Raw genomic sequence first — 20,192 nt, forward strand, 5'->3', positions numbered from 1 at the left:
CGCAAGGGAAGGGTGAGTCTGAAAAAGTCGGAAGAATGTGGTTTACTTCTGTATGATTGTTTGGCTTCAAATTGTGTTAAATAAGGCGAAATAATCGTACAAATTGAGAAAACAACACATAAAACCGCATCGATTGAAGCTGTTTTATGTTGTTAGCAAAGCAAATTCATAACCTAAACTGTCTTTCGGAAAGCTGACTTTTCAACACCGTACCGTAAACATGACCGCCATCTGTCATTCCAGTGCAAGAAGAACGGGATCAAAACAAAGGAAGCCTCGGGCATGGTTCCAGCATTTACCGGCATTTAAAAGCTAATTCAAACAGAAACGACGAAATCTTACTATCGCCTGAGAAATAGAAAACGGGGACTATAATCACCTTTCACAATGTTTTAAAACTAAAACCCTTGCTTTAAGTGCAACACGGCTGCCTAGGACAGCGCATTCTGTTTGCCCACATGGCTTCAATTTTGATTCTGGAAGCATTCTACGGCGGTTCTCACAAACAACTGGTAGATGTGTTACTGAAAGGTAAGTTCCACATTGACGCCCTTATTGATTCATATGACTGTAATGCCTCAATTTTGTTTGTAGATCTCAAGGAGGAAGAGTACGATCTGCTTACCATTCCGGCGAAAAAATGGCACTGGTGTGCACGGATGAGTGCGTTACACTTTGCCGGCCGCATCTCTACTGCCCACCGGTACCAAACCATCTTCTGCAGCTCGGTACTGAACCTAGCTGAGCTGATTGGAATGCGAACGGATCTCGCTGCCTGCCGGAAGATTGTTTACTTTCACGAAAATCAACTGTGCTACCCGGTCAGGGATGCGAAACAGCGTGACGTCCAGTATGGAATCAACCAGATAACGACGTGCCTATGTGCTGATAGGATACTGTTTAACTCACGGTACAACATGAACTCCTTTCTCGATAGCATAGAATCGTTTTTAAGGAAAGTACCCAACATGAGCTTCCAGGGAGTGAGAGAGAAAATTGTCCCAAAGTGTGACGTTCTGTACTTCCCGGTGGAGTTTGGGAAGCTGACAAAGAGAGGCGTTAAAGCAGAGAAAGAAGAAAGGTAAGGTAGAGGTAACCGTATACAAAACAGGTTTAATAATTTATTTTCCAAATTCTCAGCCCTCCTCTCCACATCATTTGGCCTCATCGCTGGGAGCACGATAAAAATCCGGAACAGCTTGTCGAAGGGTTGCTGGCACTTCAGGCAAAGGGGGTCAACTTTCGCGTCTCAATACTGGGCGAACGATTCGAAACCATTCCCAGTTGCTTTGAGCAGCTGGAGGAGCGATTGGAGGGGAAGGTGGCACAGTTTGGACCACTGCCGAGGGAGGAGTATTTGCGCACGTTGGCCGAAGGGGATGTGGTACTGTCCACCGCACTGCACGAGTTTTACGGAGTGGCAATGTAATTTATTAGCTCATCAGCTTATTGCTTATATTTATTTAATTTTAATTTACTTTCGTTGATTTTGTTCACAGGCTTGAAGCGGTTTACAGTGGATGTGTGCCGTTGGTTCCGAACCGGTTAGTTTATCCGGAGCTCTATCCAAAGGATAAACTGTTCAATACAACGGCACAGTTGGTAAAGCAGCTGTACAATTGGTGCCGTAATCGTGCGCTGTTTGAAAAGCATCGTGCAGACTTTTTTGGTAAAATTAGTCTTGGTGGTTATTCGGCGGAGCAGCTTGTGCCGCAATTCATCGCCATCCTAAGGAATACAGAATGAAGGATAAGAGGTTAGTCTCAGCTATTCATTGATTCTGATATCACTCACTTTATTATATAGAATTGCACATGTCTGCAATGACTCGTTTAAAAACAGATTTGTTCGTATTCGCAACGGAAAAGCCATTCCGTTTAAGTTAGCTACGACTCTACGCGTCATTTGGATATGCAAATGCATTGGTCCTACTCCAGTCAAAAATACATACTCCATCTGCCTCAAATAGCATGAGCAGCACACTAAAAACATAGATATACGACAACAATCCACCGTACAGAAGTTCAAAAGCCTTAAGAAACAAATAGAGCCGGAGCTAAGAAAATATAGCCTACGCCCACTGCTGGCCAGCATTTCAGTTCAATTCTTAGTGCACCGGTTGTGTGCACTGTTGATATTTGCCATTTGTCCAACAGAGCGTACACAACGAAGAAACGAAGGATGCCAAAAACGGTCCTATCGGCCGCGGGGACCGGGTGACGGAGGGGGAAATTTGCTTCTTAAACTCGCCCTGCTAACATGTCGTCGTCGTCGTCGTTAAATAGCAAGTCTTAGGATCGGCATGGAAAGGATAAAGGTCCCATTTCTTGTACCCGCCCGTTCCCACCCAAATGAGGGCCGATTACGCCCCGAAGGGTGTTAGAGTAAATAAACACAAGAAAACGAAACCGCACCGAAAGGACCGTATCAGGGACAGCCCATTTGAGATGGTGGTGGTGGGTGAAAATGGAACGGGTGGTCAGATTTGTCGGTCACAAAAGTGAAGAAATGCTCTCCGGGTGTGCGCTGTGTAGTTTTGTTTCTGTCCCGGCTGTCCGTCTATGCCGTAGAACAAAAGGACTTTTTACCAAAAATGCGTCTTGCACAACGCCGAATTTTGTATTCTTCTCTTAACTCTAAGCAATCATATTGTTTGACCGTTTATGTTGCACAAAGAAGGAGAGAAACGTTGCGTTGGTTCTTATATGGGGAGAAGAAGGCAGCAACTTCTTTATATCTTGTGGGGCTTATGGGAATTGTATATGGCCATGCAAAACTGTTGTGCTGTTATGATTGTGGAAATTATGATAATCTAATAGGATTATCGTTCGTTTTGGATTTTATCCAATTGCATTAAGATTTTATCCAATTGCATTGCTGTGTTGTAATAGATTTGTTATAAATTTGAATAATACATCATATTTTATTGCATCAACCGTTCAGTGAATAGTCCTCAGTGCGTATTATGTCGTATTGGTCAAGCAGCTTTTGCGACGATGTCTTTGTGTCGTGATAATTTTGACTAATCCTGACCGCACCCGACGGTTGAATTTTGGCTGCTCCTGACAACTCCAGCTTGTCCAATCCCACCCATTCAAGAAGCAGTAGCATCAGTATCAGCAACATCAGCAACGTTTCCAGCAAAAGACGACCGATCCAAGCTAAGAAGAAGGGGCACGAGGGACTTCAGTTCCGCTCACGAGACAAATGTTTCTCTGAAGTCCGATTAGCGCACTGGACCGTATCGGATGGAGCAACTTTCGAATGAATAAGTTCGAATGAAAATGTTCGCCTGGCGTGCCAAGAAAACGGAGCGAACGTTCGTACGGATATGCCTCGGGTAATGCGAGTGAAAGAAAAACGAGGCCAACAAAAAGGCCAGCAGGCGATCATGTCCTGGCTATGTATGTGTGTGTGTGTGTTTGTGTGAAAGCGAGAGTGGAAAAGCTACGTCGATACGTTGCTCGCAGGGTGGGAGCGATGCTTATTCCGGTTGGCCATGCAGCAAGCTCCCGGTCGGACGGTCAATCACGCTCGACTGAGTCATTGCATAAACGGGAAAGAAAATCGACGAAACTAAAACCTAACTGCACTGGGTTGGTTTTGGAGTGGAGGGGGATGGATGTGATTTCCAATTGATAGGAGCATTTGATATAGGGAAAGGAGGAGTATGAGAATTTGAGTGTGAAGATTGGTCCCAGGCGGTGCCAAGTGAATATTATTTCAACTTTGTACCCTCTGCTTTTTGGAAAGACTTTTCGGCAGATAGAACAGTAATTTTATTCGCATCGCTTTACCAAATATTAGCAAACGAAACTGTACCTAATAAGCTACTAGTGTGATCTCGAATCTTATTCTTATTTCCCCACAGCTGTGTAGTATCAGCACTGCCCCCCTCCTCCTGCACGAAGCAAAGCTCCTGGGAAAAGACACCTAACCGAGTTTCTTAGTCTTCCGCTAGACATTCCGATGATCCTTCTTCTCGTTATCCCTGGGCACGCTGCAAAGACACATACGTCCTGTCTGTGTGTGAGTGTCGGTGTGTGAAGTGAGTCGTGAGTTTCCGTACAGATGTTTCGTTAACACTTGAGCTGACGCCAAAAACACGGTACAGCGGACGGCGGCTACGGGATGATGCTGCTTATCGTCTTCGGGCTTTCCGGCGTTTTCTCGGCCAAATACACACACACACATAAAAGTGCGAGAAGAAGCCCCGTAAGGAACGAAATCAAACATGGATTGTTTATTTGCTTGGCAGCAGCAGCAGCAGCAGCAGCAGTTTCGATATGATGGGGATTGGGAAGCCTGCCTGCGTGTGTGGGTGTGTGTGTCTTCAAGGAAGGATTTCAACCTACCACTGAGCGGATGCTGCTTCTTCAGCAAACAGCAAAGGCTTAGATGGCAATTGGGTGGGTGGTTTGGTACATGCGGATACGGAAGATGATGCCGCCTCTTCTTATCGACGAAAGAATCAATTTAAAGAACGTTTAAACAAACAAACTTTCTATGGCCATTCGACAGATAAAGAGAGGGAGAGAGAGAGAGAGAGAGAGAGAGAGAGAGAGAGGGAGCGAGATCGGTCGAACGACAAGATCAAAAGGGGTTTAGCTTTGGTTCGATGCTTTGGCTCGAAGCGGGGTTGGGTTCGAGCGCACCTCGTCAATGCCGGTGTATGCAGATGTATGCCGGTTTGCCCCTGATTAGGGATTTAGTTTTCGGAAACGTGTGACTAAACGGTAGCACGGTTGGGGCAATGGATGAAAAAGAGGCTCAAAAGACACGCGTTCCTAAAATGGGGCTTTATTCGTCTATGTCTGCATCTAACGTTTCAACTTTTAAAAAGCTTTCTTCTTTATAAATATCATAGAGGAAAATCGCAATCGGTAAACGGTTACATACTAATCCTATTCTAATACGTTACCCATCCTATTTAAATACTATCACTGTACGCTTATCTGTTGCATGTTTAGACTATAACAGTTAAATAAAAACATAACACTCTTTAAAACGGTACTCTAACAGCTGTGCCTTGCTCTATCAACTCGTAAGTTCATATTCGATTCTATGATTCAACGTTATGATTGTAACTCTAAACACTAAAGAACAATTCACTAATCACTACCTTCAATGATTATTTACAAAAAATAAACCGAAAGACACGAGCGACGATACGACGATGTATGCTCTCCCACTGTATGCCCAGGGAAACGTGTTCACACCCATCTCCTGGGCCACTCCGAAGGCTAGTCCAGTATTTTAATACACTTTTGACGCAGTAGTATCTGCAAAGAGTTGTAGAGTGCGATTACAAATGCTTCTTTCGCGTACGCGCAACGGTCTTGCGTTCCCGTTGTGCGCGCTCGTTGCACGTTGTCCCGCCATGTGACTAATAGTGGTATGATCGTGATGGTGAAGTGCCAAAGAGCAAGCATATTAAATCATCAACTAAGTTCGACTTGCAACATTCGTGTTCCACATTGTGTTCCACATTGTGGCAAACGTGTCGAAACCGAGTGAAAAAAAGGGAAATCAACAAACTCCTCTGGTGGTGCGCCAATATAGAGAATAGGTGATCAAAATGCAAAGATACGCGTTACTGCAAGCGATTGTTATGTTGCGGTAAAATGGGGCTTTTTGATAGGAAGATTTAGTTTTGGGAGGAGGTGGCAATGCTTACGGATGGGTATGACATGAGTTGTGGCTAAGTTCAACCGTGGCGTTCACGTTTTAATGCATTTTATTGCAAGGAACGTACTGTAATGTACGCGCAAATGCCTTGATGCGGTTTCCCTTTCGGTTCTTGTTGTTGCTTTGTATGCTTTTTTATACTTTTTATGCTTTTTATACTTTTTATGCTTTTGTGTATGATCGTGATTAAGTGATCAATGGCGATAGACGGCATTAAATTATGGCATTATACTCACATTCCGGTGTGAAATTGTTCATTTCGAGCGAATTGCGATTCATTGACGCAGAGTATATGGCATATATGGCATGTGTGGTGGTGGTGTCTTGTGTATGGTGGCAGTTTGCTTGTTTTGCTTTGGTCTTTATTTTTTGATTTTTACTAATGCTTTTCATTGCCTTTCCCGACGTGAGACGGTTTTGCGTATATTGGCTGTATGAATTGTACCACGTCGACCTGTGATTCCGCAGTGGGGAGGAAGGGCAAATGGATGGAATAGTACGAGGAATGTTTTAATAAATCTTGGCTGACGACTGAGTGCGATTGATGGTGGTCTGCTTTTTGGGGTTGCAATGGCGTTCCTCTTAATAAAGAAAAAAATCATGAGAAGAGGATAGAAAATCATATGATTAAGTTAAGAGAAAATGGTGTATGCTACAAGCAACTATCTTCAATGTCGTCAACTTTTTGGCATTGGCATCTGTTTCGAATGTATTGTGTAATGAAAACAAATTTTGGAAAATCATGTTTGTGCTCTACTCCGATTATTTATTGACCATCACGCATTATTTCTACAATTTTTGGTCTAATTCATTAATTTAAAACTGATTCTGATTTTATGTGCAATATTTATAAATAATTGCTTTGATACTCTTTCAACCCATTTTGTGTTAAGTTAACATTGCACAAAACATTCGAAAACAGCTGTTCGTTTAGCGGCACTATTGTGCAGTAAAATTCTTCTAATAATAAGTTATTGGTTTTAAAAATTTTAAAGACATAATTGTAAAATAACTAACACTTGAATTTGAATAATATGGACTCAATGGAACGAAGCCAATCAGTTGTTAAAACTCAATTACTTATTTGTGCACATCGTAGTAGAAGAAGATCCTCATAATTTGCCAGACATATTTACACAACTTTGAACGCCGATTGAGAATTCCCTTAGTCAAGAAGCTTTTAGAAAAACTGAATTATTACTTTCAATATCATGGCAAGTGGACTCAAATCATCCACACAATTACTCTGGGGTTTGGTGCAAGCTACACGCGAACATTTGTCGTTTCTAATTATTTGCATTATCCTGTTTTTAGGTTAAATTTATTATTTTAACAGCAAAAAACTAAGTTCTCCGTAGCAATAGCTTGATGCTATATCTACCATCAGTAAATGCAAAATCGGTTACAGTTTAGCAAATAATCAATGTAATAATTCATATGCCATAATACGGTTCGCGTAAGGGGCACGGAATTCCCTTTCGCGTAAATTCCGCCCTTTTTAATACTATCCGCTCGCCGCGAGCATCAAGCGTTCAGCTGCGCAGCAAAAACTTGGTCCAGTGTTCGGCCTCCCGGTTGCTATATGCCACACTGTACCTCTGCCGCTGCTTCTTAGGCTGACCCTTAATGCAACCGAACCCGAAGTAGTAGTGGCAGAAGTAGTAGCAGTAGTAATAATTAGTGAAGGAAAAGAACAAGCAGAGGTAGAGTAGAGCGAAAAGGAAGTAAGCAACATGCAGCAAATGAAAAAAAAGGTACGACAGTACGATGTACGAAGGGTAGGAATAGTAGTAGAAATGAATAATGAATAAGATAAAATGTAGGTAAAGTTCTACGAAAGATGAGCAAAAATGTTAGTGTTATGTTGTTGTTGTGTTTTTTATTGCAGCATTACATCACAATTAGCACCTAGATGAGCTAGATGTGTATAGGCACTTGGACTATAATAGCACTACTACTTGACACACGTTCCTTTATGGCAGTTGGATGTCTCTAATGTTGTGGCAGTTATTTTCATTCCTTTTTGTCATTCCATTGCTACGGGAGCTCCACTCTAGCACTAATGCACCAATCAGATTTGTGATACGATGGGATACAACGATTGGGAGATCAAATGAAGATCACTTGATCTTTAAAGGAAGTTTTGGGTTACTTTGATGCTGTTGTATAGCGATGGCATTCATTTGTTACTACGCGAGTTACTAAGGTGTGTTACTAAGGGGCTACTAAAGGTTGAGCAAACGATGGAATCTATTCACTGGGAGCGAACAGATCTGAAGATGTACTAGTAAGGAACGTTTTAAGATGAGGAAGATCATGAAGATCACAATCCTACTAAGTCTATGGTACCTATGGTTATGGAAAAGAGCGCTAAATAAAACAAGGGGAGGCTAATGGCGAGAGGCTAGAGTTTGAGATGCTTGAAATTGGAAATAACGTTCATACAGTTACATACTTTAAAGGCCTGCCCGGAGAACCAGTCGTATCATCTCCATATCTTACACGTGTTGTCCTTCGACGCGGTAATGATGGCGTCGCCGGAGTAGTTGAACGAGCAGGAAAACACTTCCCCATCGTGCCCGGACAGTGTCTGGGTGCAGGTACCGGTGCCCGAATTCCAAATGCGGGCCGTTTTGTCGGCCGATGCCGTCAGCAGCAGTCCACCCGGTGGGCTGAACGTCACCTTAGACACTTCGTCCGAATGGCCGGCCATGATCGTAACGAGCTCGAAGTTGCCCGTAACATCCCACACCTTGGCGGTACAGTCGGCACTGCCCGTCGCTAACCGTGTGCCGGTACAGTTGAACGCAACGTCCAGCACTTCATCCTTGTGGGTGGCCGTGGCTTGTGGTTCATCCAACCGACGCAGATCCCATATCTTGGCCGTCCGGTCAAGGGAGCTGGTAGCGATCAGATTGCACTGGAAGTTCCAGACAGCGTTACTTAGTTCGGCCTCATGTCCACGGATAACGATGGCGTGCCTGGCAATGGAAGTGGAACACAGTATCGTTAAAGTTGAACCGTGAAAATCTAGTCCTAAGTGCGTTACTTACTCTTTAGCTCGCATATCCCACACGGTGGCCGTTTCGTCGAACGAGGCGGTGAGCAGCAGACTGCCCTCCTTGTTGAACCGGGCCGAGATAACTTCCGCCGAATGATCCGCAAACAGATGTATCTCCTGGCCCGTTTCCGAGTGAAACACGCGGGCCGTATTGTCCATGCTGCACGTTGCTACCAGCTCACACTGGTGGGGATTGAACTCTGCGCCCACAATTTCGGCCGTATGACCCCAGAGTGTGTTGATACAGTTGCCCGAGACGGGGTTCCATATCTTGGCAGTTTTGTCAAATGATCCTGTAAGTATCCGGTCGCTGGAGAGAATAGGGAAATGTGGAAATTAGAAGCTTCCAATTTGAAGACGTTAAGTTGGGGATTTGAAGTCATACCATCGGGGATAGTTGTAGGCTACAGAGAAGACGACATTTTCATGCCCTTTAAGGACCTTCTCTTCGTCACCGCTTTCCACGTTCCAGATGCGACAGGTTCGGTCGTAAGATCCGGTAATGCATCTGAAAAGCGAAGAAGAGTCGTTCACACACACCCCGAAAACAGTTGGATCCTAAGGAATTCTCTTAAGAACAGGGACGTACTTTTTGCCCGATTTGTCGAAGCACACATTCGTCAGTGGCAGGATGTGCGTTTGCAGCGTTTTGAACAGGTAAAACTTGGTCTTGACCGGTTCTTTGAGCTTTTTCTGCAGCTTTTCCAATATTTCCGTCACCTGGGGGAACACTTCTTGCGTAATGAGTGGTTCGGTGGAGGCAATTTGCTTCGTTAGCACTTGGAGATCACAGCTGAAAGGGATGGGTAGGGGGGTGTAGGCAGGTCAGTGCCGATCAAATGAGTGTCTATAATTCTAGAAGTACTCCATACCTTGGTGTAAGATCAAACAGATCTATCATTTTGGTCCCTTCGATACCTTTCTTCTGGTAGTTCAGCGCAATGCCTGGTAGCGTGTGGTACGTGTTAGATGAAGTTGGTGGTTGGATTACGCCAAAAACCCAATTAACCAATCTTACCAGGTGGATAGTATCGAAGGTATATCTTTATCAATCTCATTTGGAACAGGAATTGGAACGCTTAACGCGACAACACGTGGTAAAATGATGAGCAGTTTAAGGAAAGGTTAAGAAGACTTTTCAATTTATATATCAGACAAGCCACTGCGGCAACAGAAAAAATAACATCCGAACCGAGAGAGAACTGTAACTGAACTGAACGCAGAACCAGCACCTTCTTATACCGTTTTTTCGTTGGATCGATACGGCGAAGGATATTCGGGTGCAAGGCGAGTGCACCCAAGGCAACCTATACCAGTTTGAACAGGGGGTAAAACACGCGCGATTTTGTGTAAAACACGTGTTTATGCGCTGTTGCTATGGCCCAGTTGTTGCGTAGTGTTGCGATTTTGCTGAGACACTTGTTGCCCATGCTAAGGTGGCACTGGAATTGTCATGAATGGAAAGAATGGTCATGAAAAGGAATTTAAACCGAAAAGCTATGAGGTTACAACCCCAATACATGGGGTGATTTTGGAGGTCTGTGGTATGATCCTTTAATCTTGTGCTTTTTTCGTGATAAAAAATCAATTCGAATTGTGTCAAGTGACAGTTGGTTGCCCAGATGACACATGTAGAGCGATGTGGTCCATGTCAACTTCATTTCATTGCATATAAACGCAAAAAAAAAACGTAGTAGCCATGGACGCGAGGGAACGTCATCCCCAGAAAAAGGGAAACGCTTCTGCTGTGCCTCCCTGTGACGGTGGATTGAAGCTGTGTGATTTTAACCACGTGTTGTGTGTTTTGTTTAACACCGTTCCGGAAGGCGTTAGGAAAGACGCATCAAATGGACGGATGTATGTGTGTGTGTGTGTACGTGTATATTGCTGGATGTTCCGGGTGAGTTGAATTAGACGCATCGCATAGTTACTGCGAGCGATATTGTTTAGGGAGATGTGCAGGAACCTGAACGATTTATTGAAAAAGTTACCCTCAAAGCACGGGGAAGTTTTTCGACAGAATTCAGTGCTGAAATTTTGGACTAAACACTCGAAGATACACTAAAAAGTTTAGTAATATTTGTTCTTTGGAATTTACTATTAGAATTTAAAGTCCTATGTTGTTATGTCATCTTTAATACACTATCGCAGGAGTTTTGGAATATTCCGTAACAATAAGGCCAGGATATACTAGCCTGATATCAACGTGTTAATAAAACTAAATTCCTTTTTTTTTATTTCAGGACGAATAGCTCCAACTTCTTCAACAACTGCACCAGGAAGTGAAAACGGCTCCGTACTACAGTCCCCATCATTGCAAGCCCACCAAGTGGAGGACGCATTCCACCGAGTAACATCGGGATTTTCAGCAGAAAAGCTATTTGTAAGTGGGCTTATCTGCCGAAAGCCAATTTTATTTATTTTGTTCAACACGTCACGGTACGATTTATTGTTCGCCGTGTGACGGGAAACACCTCGTACAGCAGCAGCAGGCCACATAGCCCAAACCCAGCCGAAGGTCGAAGGTTCAGTCCAGACGGTTAGTGTTTCCCCTTTTCCATTTATGTTTTTGTTGCGCGTTGTTCGCTACGCGTTCCGTCCTTTGATCCGTGGGATAGGCATTATGACATCATTTCATTGTACGATGCGCTCGAATTGTTGCGGATGCGCGTAGTATTTTGACGGGGGGGGGACGCCTACTTCGTTGGCGGGGAAAGCTTCCCGGGTGGTGGTGCTTGATAGCTTCCGTGGGAGAGACACCAAATGGACCGAACGGACGGTCCATCACCAGCGCTGTTTGCGATGCTGGTAAGAGCAGCTACCAGGCGGTGATGGTCGCGACTGGACCACGAGGTACGTTTCCCGCGCCCCGTGGTGCTATTGACGGGCGGGCAATATTATCTGGTCGTGGCACCACCTGACGCACACACACACACACACACACCGTGTCCGGATGGGGGTGTCTTTTTTTCTTATGTTGATCAGTTGTTCCCATGGCGTGTAGCTGAAAGGCGCCGTTTTCTGAAATTGTATGGCGTCCACCACCTTTTACCCAACTATAAACGCACTATCACAATGGCGGACAGATAAACTCGCTCTCTCTCTGTGCCGCTATCCCTATTCATGCAGGTATATAGTTTAGCATATCCTTCTGCACCGACAAAAAAAAGTGGACTTGCATTTCCAATTTGGTTTGGTATAATTTGTACGCCGCCACTGTTGCCTTTCGGATTTGCGCTGAATTGTTGACAGCTTTCTATTTGTTTCCTTTAATCTGTTTTTGCTTTTCCGGACGGCGCACAATCGCGCGAATGAACGCTAGCTCCCAGCCAGCTTCTAAGTTTAGAACGTCGCCAAACAATCGCCCAGCCAGCGAGTTGCGAGTTGTTAATTTTATTTAAATTTCATTAGACTCGGCACACAAATAAAATGAGCTCCGTACATGCACACACAGCACAGGTCTTCGTGATTCGTGAACCGGGTTGAAAAGGGTTGGGAGATGGGAAGAATTGGGGCAAAATGTACCATAAGCTTTCTTTGTTAGGAAAAGCGGGTATTTGCAGTATGTATGTGAGAAAAGCGTGTGTTCAAAATTTTATAAATCACAACAGTTTTAGTTAAAGCATTTTAATTATAGCTTAAAATCCTGCATGTCCCCGAGCTATCAACTGTAACACGCGCAAAGTGCACTTCATCAGCCACCGACCCTTGCTATCCCAACTAAACTATACAGCCCAAAGTCTGCCCTACTAGTTGGGAAGTTTCTCTTGAAATTTAGTTGTACGCCAGCGGGCAGTGGCATTCGAGTGCATCGGGAGAGGAAACAAATCCACCAAACAGTCGTGTGCAAAAATGAATCCTTCGAAAGCTGTCGGTACATTTTTGGCTGGCATTTAGTAGCATATTGGCACAGACCGAACCGGGCGAGAAACAACTACAAAACGACTATTAATGCTGCTGCCACCGTGGCACCGTTGCACAAGCGCTTAATGCAACCCGCTCAACCAGCAAGACAACCAGCGAAAAATGCGATCCCTGCGACACGACGCTTTTGGGGTGCGATAAGTTGTCCTTCCACAGCATAATATCCGGTGGTGTGCTCATTAGTGAAAAAATCAAAACGCGATGTCCCAACTTCACAGAGGGTGTGAAAAACAGAGTGTTTTAGAAAACATGGCATCACACCAGCAGCCTTAAGCTGCAACTTTTTCGAGCTGCAACCCCCGGCCACCAGCGCTGCATAAAAATGTATTTGCATAAATGTATGCTTCGCCAGCGTTTCGTCCACGGTCGCTCGCTAGTTCCGACGGGGTACTGTTGTTTGTGAGTCGGATCCACCAACGGCCACAAGGGTGTGTGTGTGTCGGTGGAAGTTGCTTTTTTATATAGCGATCGTCCCATTTTATTCACACGCTGGGTGTTTGCGCGTAGTTTTGCAACTATCGCGGGCTGTGATGTGGAATAAAAAATAGGAAATGCAGAAAAAAGTGATACATTCACTGTATCACTGTATGCTCGTGCATTGTTTGGAAAGGACACATCCGGGACAGGATGTGATTTGAATAAGTAAGCGACGTGAGGGAAAATAATGTCGAACGGTTTATGTCACTCTTTTGTGGCGCCATTTGTGATGGCAGCTAAGGGGATTGTAGCGTTAAGAAAGGCGCCCAGCAGCAAGTAAAACCCTGTCGACTAACACGGTTTGTGCAGTCGCCGTGGAACACGGTTGCGTCGCCTTATCACCCCAATGGGGATACAATACGGTGCAGTCGGTGGAACAAGTTTACAAAAGTAAAATGAAGCAAAAGGTGGATTTGCACTGGCTGTGGTGTTATGACACTAGTTTAGTTTGTATTTGTTGGTGCAATGGTGGCAGTTAGTCTATTCAGGGCCAGTGGCTATAGGTCGTCCAGCCTGTACTACGCGAGCAGCTATCTATCTAGGAACAGCTTTTATCAGTTTCCAATGCTTTGATTGGCAGAATTAAACTGCAGTTATGATCAGTTTCGTGAATATGGAACAATAAATCATAGGCAAAATGGTAGGATTTGATTTTCGCAGAACACTATGGCATGAAAATATGGATTACATTGAGCAAATGCTAAGTTACCCTGTCTTCTATTTTGTGGCACTAAGTCTGTTATAAATCCTAAGTATGGAGATAATGATGCTTTCATAATACACAACCGATGATTTTGTGATGCAAATTGCATATATTAGGGCGCTTTATTGGAGCACCATGTACAATCTACCAAAACGTATTTGACTCAAATGGCATTTCCTTTAATATCATCTTCAACTGTATACAATTCTTCGACTTTGTCCTAAAACCTTAACCCTCAACAGTTCCCATTAGAAGTCCCGTTCTTCAATGGCTTAGTCCCGGCAAAAGGATTGGCTTATTTGCATCAACCGGCATCGGCAAAACTCGCAATCAACATCCATCATTCGTTTGTGTGTCTAACTTAATTGTCAATTTCGTCCTCGGCAGCAAATCCTCACCGGTAACGACGTGTTTCTTTCTAATGAACGTCGGTGGGACTGGCACCGCTGATGAGCTCAGGCGCCGCTGCGTTATGCGACGCCAAATGCTGCGGGTCTCCCCGTGTTGTTCTCGTGCTCGTTTGGCGCGGTCAAAGAAACAACGCTTTTGCTGTGCCGTGTCTTTGGATCACATGGCGCGCACAAACATACTGGGTTCCAATTTCCATATGGCACGACGGCACAAAAGGATACTTTAATCCTTCGCTTCGTATCGAATGTCCACTGGTTTGGTGTTTCTACACCCGCTCTACAGTGTGATGTGTGTTTATGTGTGAAACGAGGAAAGTGGAACAGGAAAAGGAGGTGGTTTATCGATGGCGCGAGTTTCGACGGCCCGCTGCAAATGAATTGCCCGTGGTCGCGGTAGGCCGTGTACCGCCTTGCCGATAATGCCGGGCGAAAGTCAATCAATTAAACCACCGAACCGTGATTCCGATAAGCGACATAATAATAAACATTTTCCCCGTGCTTTTCCTGTGCGCTCGGCTCCGCACTGCCTGTTTGCCGGCCTGACGGCTTACTGCTCAAGACCCAGGACCAGGTCGTTGGGTAGTGGAAGGTGGAAGGAAGGGTTGCAGATGGTGGGACGCAATGATGATGGTGTTCACCGGGCATCACCGCAAGTCAGCACATTTCGGGACCGCGAAGCGAAAGCCGAGAAACTGTGCGGCTCCGCGAGATAATCCGTAATTGGGTTTTGCGATTCGGATCATCGTACCCGCCGGTAGGGGTATATTAGCTTTCTCTGTCTCTCTCTCTGTTTCGCTGTCTTTATGCCTCTCCCTCTCGCTGTGTGAGGTTTTTGGGACTGGTCGGTCGTTTGATTTGCGGTCACCAGTCGACCGGTCGGTCGCCAAGCCGTCCCAAGCGCCCGGGCGTAGCCGACTGGCTTCCTGCGCTATCGCGCGCTGGCTTCGCGATCAAATGACATCCTATCCGCGTGATAAATCAACATTTGCTGTCGTCCGGCGAAAGGTGTGATGCACAGTCGGATGATGATGATGATGATGAAGCGCAATCATCCGTTGTTGGCTGGACGCTGGGTGGTTTGGTAGGTGTTATACATTAAACGATGTTGAAGGAAGAAAAGCTAAAGAAGCTCAGGATATTGGCGTGGCTTTTTTATGGTTTGTTGTATACCGGTCGGTGATGTTTTAATGAATGGTTTTATAAATTATTGTGATTTTTACCTTTGATTCCTCGTTGAAATATAGAACTTGCAAACCCATAGTTACGTTCTGCAATTCTATTCTAACGTTCAGTTTAGCTCGTGCATACTTCCGAAGGCACATGGTGTGAAACTTTCATATAAATGGATGATTTTGGAACTCACTCTCAGGTATTGCGAAGGAACTCAGAGATTTGTTATTGTAGATTTATTTCTCGCTTGAGGTTCTTTTGAAGTACACTGATTGTTGTCGAACGAATTACTCTGTTGTACACTGGTTTGTGTATACAACCTGTAACTGCTAGATTTATTTCCCAATAAAATCACATTATCTAATCAAATGCATAACATTATCATACCATATACAGGGTTTCCCACGATTTATTGGTTGGTTCCCATAAATTTTTGGTGGGTACCCATATTTTTTTGGTGCGATCCCACGATTTTTTGGCCGTTTCCCAGAATTTTTTGGTCCAATTGTATTGATATCAAATGCAAAATACCAATAAATTATGGGAACGAACCAAAAATCTATGGGATACGATAAAAATAAATCGTGGGAAGGCACCAAAAAATCATGGGAACTGACCAATAAATCGTGGGAAACCCTGTAATACAGCTATTTCATTTTTTTCATTTTTAAGTCAAATCTCATGCGAGATACCAAGAGAAGAGACAAATGAACGCACCAAATAATAACTTTATGAAAAAATGGTAATACAGGCGGTCCCCGAGATACACGGTACCTCTTATACGCGGATTCGGAAATACGCGGTTTTCTAAATTTGACAATTCTTTGAGCAAATTGTACTGATTTGACACATCAATTTCAAATTGCCAAATAATTTCCGTTTTGATCGAATGTTAAAAACTATTTCAAAAGGTTTAAAACAGTTATTTTCAGTCAGAATCATATCAAATAATTCATAAAGTGACTAAAACCGCCCCCTACTTGCAAAATTACACAAAAATTTGTGATATTTTAGCAGGAAATCACGAGATTCGACTTACGCGGAAATTCGAGATACGCGGTATTTTGCGGCCGTTTTCGGTCCCCATTAACCGTGTATCTCGGGGACCGCCTGTAACTTTATTTAATATGTGGATTGGTGGATAGTGAATTTTATTCAATTTGTATTGTTAGACTGTTCGAAGGATCTCCCCACAAGATCTAGCCGGAGTGCTAATAATGTGCATAGAGCTAATTTACTACGAACTATTATTTTTATGAGTTACCAGGAACATTAGTGAGCTAATACAGGGTTTCCTACGATTTATTGGTTGATTCATGTATTTTTTAGAGACCGTCTCACGACTTGTTCATTGTTTATCATATAGTTTTGGACTTTTCCAACGATTTATTGGATCCTTCCCTTTGGACATCAATCAAATTGGATCATCAATCAATCGATCAAAAAACTATGGGAAGCATCCAAAAATTTTCGGGAATCAACTAGAAATTCTTGTGAAACCCTGCATATGCTTTGTCCAACTTTCATAAAAATTGCTCTTTAAAGATTCGAGAATTACTTTATTATGTAATAGAATGAACTTTTTTAGACATTGAGCTAGATTTTGATTTTTACCGAATGCCGAAACTCCACTTTTTTCACCCTAAATGGTGCAACATTTGTCTGTTGTATAAATTCATACAATTCATTCAAAAAAAAGGACTTTAATCAGTGTGGAATTGAATTTTCCACTCGCAATTGTTCCTGTATGCGGGCAAATTCTAAACCCGTTTGCCAGTGATTGACACAACAGGGTTCCGTTGGCAACAAACCATTGGCGCCCGGGGTTCTGCGACGAGGTCACACAATATTTGCATATCCTGCAATAGTGATGTGTGAAATATTATTTGTGGTATAGCAGCCACCTTCTTCTCCTAAAAACAAAATTCCGATCCCCCCCATACTCTGTTGTCATTGTGTTGTGGCTCCACAGAGGTCCCATGGATTTATTTAGCTAAAAATACTCCCAGATGTGTGTGGTGGAGGACATTTGCTTTCATTTCTAATCATTGTTCGCTGCCATTCGGTGGTGAGGCGCTTTGTATCGAGCATCGAAACCGCGCGTGGTATGGTACATTCGTGTTGTTTTGTTGAAATAGAACAAATATGCCTAACACTGGTGGAAGCAGAGTGGTGGGCAGACAGAAAAGGAGGGACCTTTTGTTTGCCGTTAGTTGGCAGTCAGTTTTGCATGTGTTGTGCCGCTTGATGGGAAGTCTAAAGTTGATGATGATAATTGAAAATGTTTGCACGAAAATCAATAACATTTGATGTTGAGGTTTTTGTGTGTATTGAATGCTCACACAAATACATATTGCAACGCATATCTGGCTCTCCATTCTGTTTGCTAGCGTGCGCTGTAAATGGACTACTTTGATTCGTGTGAATGTGTATATCGTGAGTTTTTGACACCTACATCAACTGTCAGTTTGAAAGCAATTTGTTTATCTCATGTGTAATTTCTACCTTAAATCACCGTCGGCAGTTTGGACGCCTATGGACGCCTTTTGTTCGCCGATGATGTCTCAGTTACGCGGTGACCCTCGAGCTTCACCTTCAGCCGTTCGTTGGCCACTATCTCTATGTGTGTGTGTGTCTTTCTCTCTCGATAATCGCTATCAAAAAGCTGACAAAAGGGCTCATTATTCGCAAACCGACCCCGGGGTAACTTGACCGAAGCCGCCACCGAATCCTCGGAACTGAATCTCCGAGAGCTGTCCTCCGATGACCTTCCGTTGGCTGGGCAGGGCGCTATCGCCACCCTGCTGAGGCGGGGTTCCCATTTTGCCGACACAGTATGGCGCGCACTCCGACTTTTGCGGGAGCTTGCCGTATGTAATGTGTACATAGAACTCGTACACCACGGTCGGTTTGCCAAAAAATCAAGCCCAAAAGTTCAAGTTCCCAAGTGCCCGGGTCCGCTCTCTTGCTCTTGCAGGCTTGCATCGACGGTGCGCGCGATGGTGGTGTTGGGCCCTGCAGAGAAAGGGAAAAAGCCATTCCAAGGCGCACGTGGCGGGCCATGGGAGCCCATACACACCGCTATACCATGACGACCATCCGACAGTCAATGTAGGCGGAGCCTAATGGTATCTCCCTCGGCGGGCGACCAACACACACACACCGCCAATACGCCTCGATTAATGTACATAAGCGTCCTTCTCTCCATCGTCCTACTATTCCTTCCAATTGCAATTCCAGTGGCTGTGAAGCGGATGGTGAACCAGCACCAAAATGACATCCCGACGGCAAAATCGTGTAACTTCCCTCGTTGCGACAAAACAAAACAAAGCAGGGAAAAAACACCTGCGCAGGGCTGGTGCGTAGCAGAGAGCATGTGCAGGATCGTGCTGCCTGCCACCACATGGTGGCAAAGGGGGCGTGTGGTCTGTATGTGTGTGTCTGTGTGTTTGTGTGCAAGAAAAGCGCTCGTTACAACAGGGAGAGGTTGGGATTTTGCCAATGTGAGGCGGCACTGTAGGCTCTAGAGAGGGATGCAGCGTCGCGTTAGGGTACTGTATTGACACGGGAGACAGAAGTGGTGGAACTTGGCAATTAAGGATCATGCCTCCATCATCCATCAAGAAGCTGGAACGGCAAAACAGAGGGCAGCCTTTGGTTGAAGTTGAAAAGCAACAACAAAAAACTAGACCTTCCGCCCCTACCACCCTTAGTAGTTGGTTATGTACTATTGTCCACTGCTGACTACGTACTATGGGCCATTGTCTCGGGCAATGGTGGCTGTGTCCGCTGAGCAAACCCAGGCTCTCAGATCCTGGTAAATTATTCTCCCGGGGAAAGATGGGGACAAGCTTCCAATGGAAGCTGCAGCTCGGATCGAAGGTCGAGTTGTCGAGGTATTTGTCCGTCTAAAGTAATACTTTGTAATAGCTTATTCTATGTGTTCACCCTACCCGTACATCGAGCAAAATCTAGTTGTCGTTTTACATCACCAGCACAGAGTATTTGGACACAGAACTCTGTTACTCCACTCTGCTTCGTACGGTTCAATTTGATGTCTTCAATGGGCAATTGCTTCGCTAGCTGTGGTACCCGTTGTACTCTGTCGGTCGGTCCAGGAAGGTGGTGTTTGAGTGGGGGAAAGGATTTAAATTCCACTTTGCACGCCCTTTTGTTCCGGACGCGCATCTATAATGCAACAAAGAACGTGACGTTCTGATGGCCGTCTGTGTGCGGAATGGGCTTCGTTTCCTTCTCAGCTTCGGGCTGTTGTGTGGTGACGCTGTGAAGCGGATCACAGGACACGCTCTCTGGTCAGACAGTTAGAAAATCATGTTTTTGGCTTAGGTTGAAAGAATTAGGTCTCGTGTCTCGTATCCGGTGTGGAAGTAAACCGCAAGCAACCCTTTCGGAGCAATGGGCCGAATTGGAGTGAGAGGCTGAAGGTCTGAGGTTTTAATTATTTGTCTGTGTGAGATGTATCGATGGACTGACACATACACATGCACTGGACATGGAATGAATCTTGAAAGGATTCCTGCTCGGAAGTTGGACCACATGCACATTCTTACAATCTTACAGAAGTGAAGAGATATTTACACTGATCTTCTTTGTGATGGATGCTTCACTTCTAGTGAAGACACTTGAGTGCAAAATCTTACGTCAAAACGCTAGCAAGCCATCACCGATTGTCAATTCCAATGAAAAAGCGTACTGAATCGATGTCGAGCTTCCATTGGTGTAGGCTGCCCTGGTAAAG

General features: G+C 44.5%; 2 protein-coding genes across 3 annotated transcripts in view; one reads left to right on the forward strand and one right to left on the reverse strand.

Moving 5' to 3' along the window:
• LOC120959115 (glycosyltransferase-like domain-containing protein 1-like) overlaps positions 1 to 20,192 on the forward strand; it is a 23,017-nt gene continuing 2,825 nt past the window's right edge. Inside the window, exons 1-5 of one of the 2 annotated variants that reach the window (XR_007452737.1) lie at positions 1 to 531; positions 595 to 1,081; positions 1,141 to 1,425; positions 1,500 to 1,756; positions 10,993 to 11,132. Coding sequence is in view for 1 of the 2 variants with exons in the window: in XM_040382284.2 (XP_040238218.2) it covers positions 459 to 531; positions 595 to 1,081; positions 1,141 to 1,425; positions 1,500 to 1,746 (1,092 nt within the window). In the remaining variant the exon portion in view is untranslated. Of the gene's footprint in view, positions 532 to 594; positions 1,082 to 1,140; positions 1,426 to 1,499; positions 1,757 to 3,871; positions 4,953 to 10,992; positions 11,133 to 20,192 lie in introns of those variants that run through there. The other variant, XM_040382284.2, reaches the window with a different exon arrangement.
• LOC120959754 (dynein assembly factor with WDR repeat domains 1) lies at positions 4,759 to 9,807 on the reverse strand. Its single transcript, XM_040383385.2, has 6 exons — positions 9,768 to 9,807; positions 9,622 to 9,694; positions 9,339 to 9,542; positions 9,135 to 9,257; positions 8,742 to 9,059; positions 4,759 to 8,669 (listed from the first exon to the last, which is right to left on the reverse strand). The coding sequence occupies exons 1-6, from the start codon at positions 9,805 to 9,807 to the stop codon at positions 8,174 to 8,176; spliced, it is 1,254 nt and encodes a 417-aa protein (XP_040239319.1). The 3' UTR covers positions 4,759 to 8,173.

The sequence above is a fragment of the Anopheles coluzzii genome, chromosome 3 (assembly GCF_943734685.1).
Source record: "Anopheles coluzzii chromosome 3, AcolN3, whole genome shotgun sequence".
Taxonomy (NCBI): Eukaryota; Metazoa; Arthropoda; class Insecta; order Diptera; family Culicidae; genus Anopheles; species Anopheles coluzzii.

Bases quoted from the DNA above. Each gene is read 5' to 3' on its own strand.
- LOC120959754 (XM_040383385.2), bottom strand. From the start codon at position 9,807: ATGAGATTGATAAAGATATACCTTCGATACTATCCACCTG. The intron at 9,543-9,621 runs GTATGGAGTACT...CATCCCTTTCAG, and splicing joins CTGTTTGATCTTACACCAAG to CTGTGATCTCCAAGTGCTAA. The intron at 9,258-9,338 runs GTACGTCCCTGT...TTCGCTTTTCAG, and splicing joins TTCGACAAATCGGGCAAAAA to ATGCATTACCGGATCTTACG.